Source organism: Panthera onca, chromosome B1, assembly GCF_046562875.1.
Source record: "Panthera onca isolate mPanOnc1 chromosome B1, mPanOnc1 haplotype 2, whole genome shotgun sequence".
NCBI classification, from domain to species: Eukaryota; Metazoa; Chordata; class Mammalia; order Carnivora; family Felidae; genus Panthera; species Panthera onca.
The window spans coordinates 168,995,293-169,004,641 of record NC_138342.1 but is presented as its reverse complement, the minus strand read 5'-3'; the positions used below and the strand labels follow the sequence as shown (position 1 = coordinate 169,004,641).

Sequence of the window (9,349 nt, the reverse complement as noted above, 5' to 3'; positions counted from 1 at the left end):
CCACGGCTCCCCCGGGCGCCTCTCCGAGAGGAGACTTTGTTACCAATGCCGTTTGGTAGTGGATCCCTCCACCCCGCCTTTAGATAACCCGTTTGCAGGAAAATGGTTTTATTCTGGGGCTCGAAGTCGGGGATGGGGGTGCAGGCCTGGGTAGTGGAATGTGAAGAATGGCCAACCCTCTTTTTTTTTTCTTTTTTCCTGAAATAAACACAAAAGTCCCTTCCTACAGTCTGGCCAGGAGGAAACTGGAGGCTGGGGGCAGACTGAAGAAGATTTGGGGAGAATTTAAAGAGAGCCAGCTCCAGACAGTGTCTGCAAGGCTTTGAACCTGCTGCCCTTTTCGCCTGTTTCAGGGAGCCTGAGTCCAGGGTAACACTACAGTTCCTCTCCTGGGGGTCTGCCATCCCCCCTCCCCCCGGGGCCTATTCCATTGTTGGGTCTGGGGCAGCTGCCCTGACGCCCAGCCCTGCTATGTGGCAGTCCTGTCCCCTTTCTGGCTTGAGGCTCTGACGCTTGTAGTTCCTCAGGGTCCTTCCTCCTTGGGGGCTCTGACTCCCCTCCCTCCGCCCCAGCCCAGTCTTGGGATTAGGAAGGGAAGGGGATGGGAAGGCTGGTGAGGGGCAGCTGCCCCCAGTGTCCCTGACTACGTCAGGGGCTGTGGCCTCCGAGTACGCTTGGTCCGGCGGGTGGGGGCTGAGCCCACAAACTCAAACTGCTTCTGCCTTTCAGCGTGGTTGGGGAAGGGCAACTGGCCCTGGTAGAGGCGCTTGATGAAGTGAGCCTCTCGCTGGTTCTGGCGGCTGCGGGAAGCCTGGCGGGGCCGACCCTGCCTGGTGAAGGCCATGAACCAGCCCTCGTGCCGGGCATTCTGGAAGGCCGTGTAGTTGTTCTCCAGCACGATCTCTGTGAACACGCAGTCTTTGCTCTTCCCACTGGGCTGCGGGGAGGAGGGAAGGAACAAGAGGAGGCGAGTTTGTCCACCCAACTTTCTGCCTTCCTTGCCTTTGGGGCCTATTTTGTGGGACTGAGGAAGGAATGACAGGAGCCGTGTGCCCAAGGATTTCTGCCTGGTGAGAGGCAGAAGTGGGAGAAAGGAGCAAGCTTTGCTTGGAGTCAGGTCTGAACTTAAATACAGCCTGGTCATTTGGAAGTTGTACACCTTGAGCAAGGTATTTAGCCATGCAGAGCCTGTTTCCCAAGATGTGGCATAAAGATCAAGATTATTATGCAGTTCAGCGCATACCCAGTGGGCACTCTGTACACGAGCACACTCCTCAGTCTGGGCCAATGGTGCTGCTGGGTGGAGGAAAAGGAGGCAACAGTCTTTGATGAAAACAAGGGGCAAATGTTTACAGAATACCAGACTATGTCAGGAGCCACCCCACCACCCATTTGACCCAATAGATAACCTTGACACTATGCCCATTTTTATAGACAAGAAGCCTGAGGCTTAACCAAGGTAAGCAAATAGTTGGTGAGAACAGCCAGAACTGGAAGCCAGGATTGACAAATGTTAAGGGAAGTGGACTTCTCCTACCCAACAGTGCTGGAACTGCCCCTGCAGGGTGGTTACGCTAGCAGGCAGTTAGTGTGCATCTTGCTAGTTGGATCCTGTGGACCCCACTGACCTTGGGGAAACTAGTGGCCTTGTATGAATGTCAACTCTCAACCCTGATCAGCGCTTAAGCCTCAACATAGGGACTGTAATATCATGTAAGTGCTAAAATTCTGACTCCTTGATGTTGGGGAAATACCTCATAAATCAGAGCTGAAGATCCTTATGGGTCAGTAAGGGTCCTCAGAGGGCTTCTTGACCCCACAGGGACTCATTTAAATGGAGAAACCAGAGTGGCCTAGTGTTGGGGTGTGTGCGTAGTCAGTCATGGCTTGGACTTAGTAGAGGGGAGTAGGGGGTGCTGTGGGGCACACAGTAACATTGATTCCTTCATCCACTCCCCCTCCTTCCAGTTCTCACCTTTCCGATGAGCTTGCCCCTCTTGTTCATACAGATGTATTTCTCGCTCTCAGCACCCTTGATGCGCACACGGCTTCCAAATGTGTCTGTCTCCACTATGAGTTTGGCTATGATGGGGGGGGGGGAGAAAGACCTCCGTCCATTGGGGTTGCCGGCTCAGGTATGGCAGGAGGCCCCCCAACCAGCCTGACCTCCGCACTTGGGTGGGGGGGCACCGAGAGGCCCTACTCCAAGAGGCTTCTCCCTGTTCTCCCACTGTGGCCCCTGCCCTGGCACAGGATCTGGGGATGGACCAGGTTAGGCCAGCCAGCAGTGTGAGTGGCCTCTGGTGAGGGCTGGGTCTCACCAAACTTGTTGCCGTCCTCCGCGGTGGCAGAGATGCGACGCCCGGTGACCTGCACGTGCTTGCCACTGGTCCGGCTGTAGAGCTGGTACTCACGGATCTGCCGCCTGCTCAGCTGGTCAGTCATGGCACCCTGGTCCCTCACGTACTGGTTAAAATTAGGAGACGGGTGATTCTCCCCCTTTGCGGTTACCAAGGGAAAAATAGTGTCAATTTGCTTTGGGTGACACCACCACTGGTCCATCCAAGGGAGAGGGGTGTGGAGGTGAGTGTGAGGGGGCCAGGCCGTTTGTCCTGGGAAGCAGAGGTGCAGGGTGAAGGGTGCATATGGCCATGGTCTTTCCAGGCCAGCGGATGAGCCAGTCATGACCTCTTGGCTCCCCATCTGCCCTGGAGCAGAGAACTGGTGGCTGCACAGGCTTGGGGGACCCTTGGTGCAGATCTGGAATCATGACTCTGGTTGCTAGACAGAACCTTCACAGTTATGGTACCCAATTCCAATGTCAAAGAGGTGCCCTGGGTGACCCAGCTGATTAGAGACAGAAGTGCTGTCCTGCCTCTAGGACTGGAGCTTGTCCCTTCTCTAGAATGCCAGGGTCTTGGCTCCATTAGCCAGGATAACCAGATTTTTCCTTCATCCTCCCCACTGGCCTTGAAGGATCCTACCCCAGGCACACACACATGCACAGGCATATACATACATGTGCATACAGAAGCTGGTCTGTTAGGCTTACCAGAGAGCATTATGGAGGCTCTAAGACCTTTTGTTTAGGCTCCTGTAATGCCCCTGTAAGCATTTCTCTTCAGCGCTAACTGTGGAATCCTGAGCTCCTGCCCATCTCCCCTGCCTTTCCCTCTGGGTGCTCAGGACCCTCAGAGAACCCTGTCCCCCTTTTGGTCAGTGTTCCTCCCGCCAGTAGGGGTGAGGTGCCTCCTTGGCAAGGGAGATGGAGGCTGCAGCAGCGAGAGGAGCTATCAGTGGTGGCCCAGGCTCTCCTGCGAGCCGCCTGCCTGTGTCACAATGTAACAGAGGCTCGTGGCCAGTAGGGGCAATACTGTTGCCTGCCCGCTAACCAGGTTCTACCCATGCATGGTGCAAAGCCAGGACGATTACCTTCTTCTGGCCTGTCTCACCTATCTGCAACACTGAGTGGGAGAAAAACAGACCCCTTCCTGTCCTCTGTCTCCAGGAAGGTGCAAACCAGATGACATTTCTCAGCTGCTGGTGACAGCCTCAACCCTAGGCTAAAATGTTTCTCTCCCCACCCATATCCTACTGGCCTGTGCTGGAACAGACTTTTGTACCCCAGATCCCTAAGGCCACCTTTATCCCAGGCCCCGTAGAAACCACCTAGACAGACCTCGACCCAGATCAGCATCTGTTAGGGGCCATTCTCTGGTAGAGGGAGGAGCAGGAAGGATCAGCTTTGAGGAAGGGGGCGGTGAGGGAGCGGCCACAGGCTGACCCTGTAACCTGCTCAGGGTTAACCCTTCATGTGTGTCACTGCTCATTTCCGACTCCAGCTAGGCCACAGGCCAGGAGTGCCACAAGGAGCAACCCCCCCCCCCCCCATTGCCTATGAGAGCAGGGTCTGGAAACTCAAAGCAGCAAAGTGCACCCTGCACCCCACCCCAGAAAAACCTGAGGCCAGCATTTGGGGTGAGGGCCTCCCTTCCTGCCAGGGGGTGGGGTCTGGCTGGGCCAGGACCCTCGGTGGGGTCCAGCCTATCCCCAGCCCCCATCTCCTGGCCCAGGTTCAGGCCCTCCGCCCCTCTTGGCGGGCAGCCTCCTTCTGGCTGTCTGTTCCAGGTCAGGAGCAGAGAGGCCCCCCTGAAGCCCCCTCCTCTCCTTGTCCCCCTTCAGGCCCTGCACAAAAGCAGCCCCACGCCCCCCCCACAGCCCACAACCCACAAGTCGCTCTCCCCGCGGGACCTGGCCTGTCCCTTTCATGTTCCCGCTGCGGGGGGACCTCCCCTTCCACTGCTGCAGACAGCTGCTTGTCAGACGGCCCCTCAAGCATGGCTATGGTCCGGCCTGCCGGCCCCCCCTCCAAGGGGGGCGAGGGGGCACTTCAAGGGGGAAAGGACAGCTTTGCCACCTTCCCTGAGTCCTGAATGGGGCCTCAGCCAGGCCATAAACGCCCCGGCCAGCCTCACCATTGTGCTAATTCCCCTTCCAGAACAGGTTGGGCCCACCCCCAGCCCCCTCCCGGCCAGGCTGGGGGCTTTCTTCTTGCTCTCCCTGGATGTGTGAAGCAAAAGGCCTGGAACGGGGGCTAGAGCAAAAGGGGGAAGGAAAAGGGGGGGGAGTTGTTTCTCTCTCTCTCCCACCCCCCCACTGCTTCAAAGGCAGCCCCTTTCCCTCTCCCAGAGAAAAGGCATTTACCTTCAAAAAAAGTCCCCACTGGATATGAAGAGAAGCGGGCCTCTGGCCTGGGAAAGCCAAGCGATCTCTCCCCAGAGCGGTTCTGGACCAGTGCATTTTAATAGCTGCACTTTTATGGAGGATCACAAAAAGGGACCGAGCCTCGCACAGGGGGCTGAGGCTTGGGGTGGGGGTGTGCATGGGGGGGCTAACATGGGGTGGGGGGAGTGTGGAGATGCAAACCCTGAATCTTGTCCCAAACAAACCCCTTGGGGCTTGACCTCATTGCCCTGTAGGTAAGGAGTCACCCCGCCCTGACTGGGGCTATCCCCCAGGACGGTGATTCCCCAGGACATCTATGGTGGTGAGAGTGGGGTAGTAAGTGGAATACACAACTGGTTTTGCATGAAAACCTGTCTTTTCAGGTACCTCCAAGTACAAGCCTCACCTGAGCCATCACCTCAGCCCTCTTCCTACCACTCCAGACTCCATCCCTCAAGACTGGGTTGCCCCATGCATTTAGCCTTGAGGGGAACACTTGAGGGGGGCCGGATGGAGAGAAAAGCAGAGACCTCAGGACATGTAGAGAGGGTCATGGAGGGAGGACAGATAAAGACCTTAGTCAATCCCCAAATCTGCCATAGCCCCTTCTATACACCTCCAGAGGCTGACACCAGCCCCCACCCTCAAAAACCATCTGGATCCAGGGAGAGGCCAGAACCTGCCTCTGTCCACCGAAAGGAAGCTACCCCCCCCCCCCAGTTGGGTGGGGTGGGAGAGATGGAGAAAAGCTAGTGGGGGGCACCCGCCTACCTGAGTTTGACAGCAGAGAATCAGTAGCTGCAAGCACCTGTGTGAGAAGACAAGGCAGACCCTGGTGTGGGTGCCAGCAGCCAACCCAGGGTGAGAAGGCAGAGCCCCCCCCCCCCCCACCTCCTGCCCCTCTGTGTGGGATTCCCGGTAAGATTAGGTCTGCCCCAGGCTGCAAATGGCAACAAAACTTCAGTTCAGAGAGGCAGTGCACTTACAGAGTGAGGTTGGGCAGCAGGCGGGTGGCTCCCATCGCCGGAGAGATTTCTTGGGGCGGTTGCCCTCCTGCCCCCAAACTCAGGAGCAGATATGGGCAGTCCCCAGGGGTAGAGTCCCAGAGAAGCCAAGGTCTCTTCAAGCCACAGGTTTTCAGGGGGGAGAGGAGGAGAGAGAGGGGAGGAGGAGGAGGAGAGAGAAGGGAGGGGAGAAGGAATGGGGGAGGAGGGCGTAATTGGGAGACTGAGGTGTGAGGTGTCCACCTTCCTGGCCAGTGAGACAGCAAAGCAGCCGCTGGCTGGCGGGGTCTGCCAGCCTCTTGCTGGGCTACCCGAGCACAGAGGATGGAGCTGTGGAGCCTTCTTGATAAGGAGGCTGGCCCCTGTAGTCTCCCACGTTTTTCGTGACCCTCAGACCTGGACTAGAGGGTCCCTCCTCCCCTCCCAGGGTCAGCTCCTCCTGCCCTCAGGTTTGGTGCCCCACCTCCCCAAGGGTGAGCGCAGGTATCATTCAGGGCCAGGGGTTGCTGAGTCTGGCTCCGGGGGTGGAAATTCCCAGAAGCAGCCTTAAAAGGAGGAGCCTCCCTCCAGGGGGCAGGCGGTGGGCTTGGCTAGGAGCGGTTGCTTCCCCTGCCTCTGTCACCCCTTGCTCCCCCTCTCTGCTATCTGGCCACCGGGATGGAGGTGTTAGGGCTGTCCCGATGGCAGCAAATAGTGGGTGCTGCAGGCTGGGGGTCAGGGAGGGGGAGGAAGGTGCAGCTGTGGGAGGAGGACGCGATGGAATCTTGAGAGCTGGCCTGACGTCCGGGAAGAGACAGACTCAGAGGAGCTGGTGCACTGGCACAAGCTACTTTCCTCTGGGCCTCGGCAGTTTTGTCTGAGAGATGGGGGCAGTAGTGCCTCAGGATGCCGGCAGACCAAAGGAGTTAACTGGGCTTAGCAGACGTCAAGTGTGTCATATGTTCCGGGCCTCACTCACCCTCCTCTCTAGGGCAGCAGCCATCCCTAGGGCCTCCTCCCTCCCTGTGCCCACCAACCTCTTCACATGGCCTCTGGTCCCACCCTGCTCTGTACTGTGCAGGCAGGACCCCATTCTAGGACCCCTGTGCAGAGGACACTAAAGCACACGGGACAGGGGTCGGGGGGGGGGGGCATGGGGGATAGTTAGCTCAGAATGGCCCAGCCAGTGAATGGCAGAACTAGGTTCCTAAGGTCCACATGGATCATGTCTGGAGCCTTGCCACTGTGTCCATGCCCTCCGGGCTGCAGTATCTAAGGTCCCAGAAGCTAGGTGACCAGGGACTCTAATGGTTCCTTCCCTACAGAAGGTGGGTGATGGTGGCTGTGGAAGGGGGCATGTGCTTAGAGGGATCTCTGAGGGAAGTCTTCTGTGTAGGGAGCGGAGCTCGCACCTCAGCTCTGGGCTCCCTGGAGGTCTCAGTGCCTCCAGGATGGAAAGAGAAAGGGAAATGCTGGATGTGGATGTATTTACCTAAAGAGATGAGCAGGAGGGCGAAACTCTCACCTCCAAGTCTCCTCACCTTCCAGAGCTAGATCAATCCACAAAGTTGTCTGCCACCCCTCCCCCCTCCCCCAGACAAGCCCCAAGGCTACCTCCTGGCCACCTCCAGCTTTTGGGCTCCTAGCCCCATCCCCCACCCCTCGGGCCACTGGGACTCAAGGCCCTGCTGAACCTGAGCTGGTCTGGAGAGTGCAGGGGTAGCTCCCTGTAACTGGCAGAGTCCAGGCTTGGAATCAAATAGAAGGGATGTCAAAACTGGAAGGGGTCTTAGAGATTCTTCATCTGGTCCAGCCTCCTCACTCACTGATGAGGCCCAGCGAGGGTCTCACAGCTAGTTAGTCAATGGCACAACTCAGACAAGGTGCCAGGTGCCCAGACTCCCAATCCAGTGCTCGTCGTTGTCCGAGCATGCCCTAGACCGTCCCACAGCTCTGCTTTGCTCAGGCTGATGCTCCTGATCGTTTCCATCTTCCATATTTGTTCTGTTTGGGGTCTCGATTTGAACTCTGCCTCTTCTGCAGAAATCCCCAAATCTACTTCTGGAACTGGTGCTGGCTCTGGCTCTATTCTTGGCGGGCCTTTGACCTCACCCACATCTCCACCAACAACTAGCTCCCAGGTGGGGTACTAAAGGCTACCTCCTCCCACTTTCAGTCCTGGGATGACAGGTAAGAGCAGATGCATGAAGGAGATAGCTCAGGCTTGAGGTTCTGGGGTGGATGGGTGAGCTGGGGGGGTGGAATGAAATAAGGAGGTAGATGCGGGAGCCCCATCTAGTGAGGTCTGGACTCCAGGCCTCTGAGCCTGAGTGCCTGGTTCCTATCAGTGGGGGAGGGGCCTGTTGTCAGTGGCCAGCCCCCCAGCCAGGCCTGGGTCTCCATGGTAACAGATGCCAGCAGTCAAGCTTGGCCTTGGGGCTCAGCCAGGGGCTGGTGCCAGGGGCCTCTGGGGCATGGCTGGATAGCCTGTTTCATGGTGTGACATCTGCTCCTTGTCCCTTCCCATTGTGCACCTGCAGCCCTGCCTTTCTGACTCAGCTTGCGCTTTTATCCCCATGGGAAGGCCAGTGCTGGGCTCCAAGAGGGGAGGCAGCATGAAGAGTGTTCCATGGATTTTATCCCCGTTCCCTGGCCTCTACGACCTATGGCAAGTCCCTTCACTTTTCTGGTCTCAGCTTCCTAATTTGTAAAAAGGAAATGGTTATTATCACTGCTGTCAAAATTGCCACCATGAGTATCAACTGAGATGGACACTCCATGAAAAGTATCAAGTGCCACAAGAATGGAAACGAGGGGCATAGACCTTCTTATATGGTCCAGACTCGGTTGACCTAAACTTTGACTCCCTTGACTAGAGGAGAGGGAGGGAGAATAGTAGGGTTCATTAACATTTATAGGGGGAGGTGGCAGGAGGTGATAAAGGAAGTGAGAAGTAGCCTGGGCTGGTTGGTTAATCCCCACCCCCTAGTGCCAAGTTCAACACCCCCCAACTGAGGCGTCTCACGCCTGCTCCTTCTAACAGCCCAGCTGGTGCAGACACTGAGCCCACCTGCGGACCTGCCACTTGTCACCACCTGCTACAAACCTCAGCCCACCATTTTCCTGTTGGAAAGCAGAAGGGCTGGGGCTGGGGCAGGGCAAAAGGCAATGGACTCTTAAAATTTGGAGCACCTACCATCCTTGCTGTTTGATCCCCACTGCCTGCCAGCATTTGGACATCAAGTCAGGAACGGCTTAGCTGTTGCGTGCCCTTATGTACAGAGCTATGGCTGAGCTAGGCTGCTGGGGCACTTGCCTGGGTGAGGTGAAGGGAAGAAGTATCTGTGTGCATCTGTGCTTTGCTATAACTGGCTGGGGGCTGCCCCTCCCAAGGTGCGGGTTACACCGTGGACCTTATTCTTAACTATTATTTTCAGTTTATGAGACTTTGTAGGACTCTGGCTGCTGTGCTGTCCGTCTCTCTCAGTCATTTCAGAGTGGTTCAAGATAAGAGCTGTGGGTCCAGACAACCTGGTGGTGGACCCTGCCTCCGCCACTAGCTCTGTGGCCTTGGGGGCAAGTTGTTTCACCTCTCTGTGCCTCGTTTTCCAGGTCTGAGAAATGGGGCTTTATGGAGTGAG

The 9,349-nt window shown here is 57.0% G+C and overlaps 1 protein-coding gene across 2 annotated transcripts; it reads right to left on the bottom strand.

The window, feature by feature from the left end:
* Positions 1-120: 120 nt before the first annotated feature.
* On the bottom strand, positions 121-8,940 carry FGF17 (fibroblast growth factor 17). Of its 2 annotated transcripts, XM_078445461.1 has the most exons (6): positions 8,905-8,940; positions 5,712-5,845; positions 5,497-5,533; positions 2,322-2,499; positions 1,976-2,082; positions 121-937 (listed from the first exon to the last, which is right to left on the bottom strand). In XM_078445461.1, the coding sequence occupies exons 1-6, from the start codon at positions 8,938-8,940 to the stop codon at positions 644-646; spliced, it is 786 nt and encodes a 261-aa protein (XP_078301587.1). In that variant the 3' UTR covers positions 121-643. The 2 variants fall into 2 exon arrangements, with proteins under 2 accessions (XP_078301587.1, XP_060509332.1); XM_060653349.2 differs by lacking the exons at positions 5,497-5,533; positions 5,712-5,845; positions 8,905-8,940 and adding an exon at positions 3,053-3,374.
* Between the last annotated feature and the right edge of the window lie 409 nt (positions 8,941-9,349).

Bases quoted from the DNA above. Each gene is read 5' to 3' on its own strand.
- FGF17 (XM_078445461.1), bottom strand. From the start codon at position 8,940: ATGCTGGCAGGCAGTGGGGATCAAACAGCAAGGATG. The intron at 2,083-2,321 runs GTGAGACCCAGC...CCCCCATCATAG, and splicing joins GGAGGACGGCAACAAGTTTG to CCAAACTCATAGTGGAGACA. The intron at 938-1,975 runs GTGAGAACTGGA...TCCTCCCCGCAG, and splicing joins GGGGCAAGCTCATCGGAAAG to CCCAGTGGGAAGAGCAAAGA.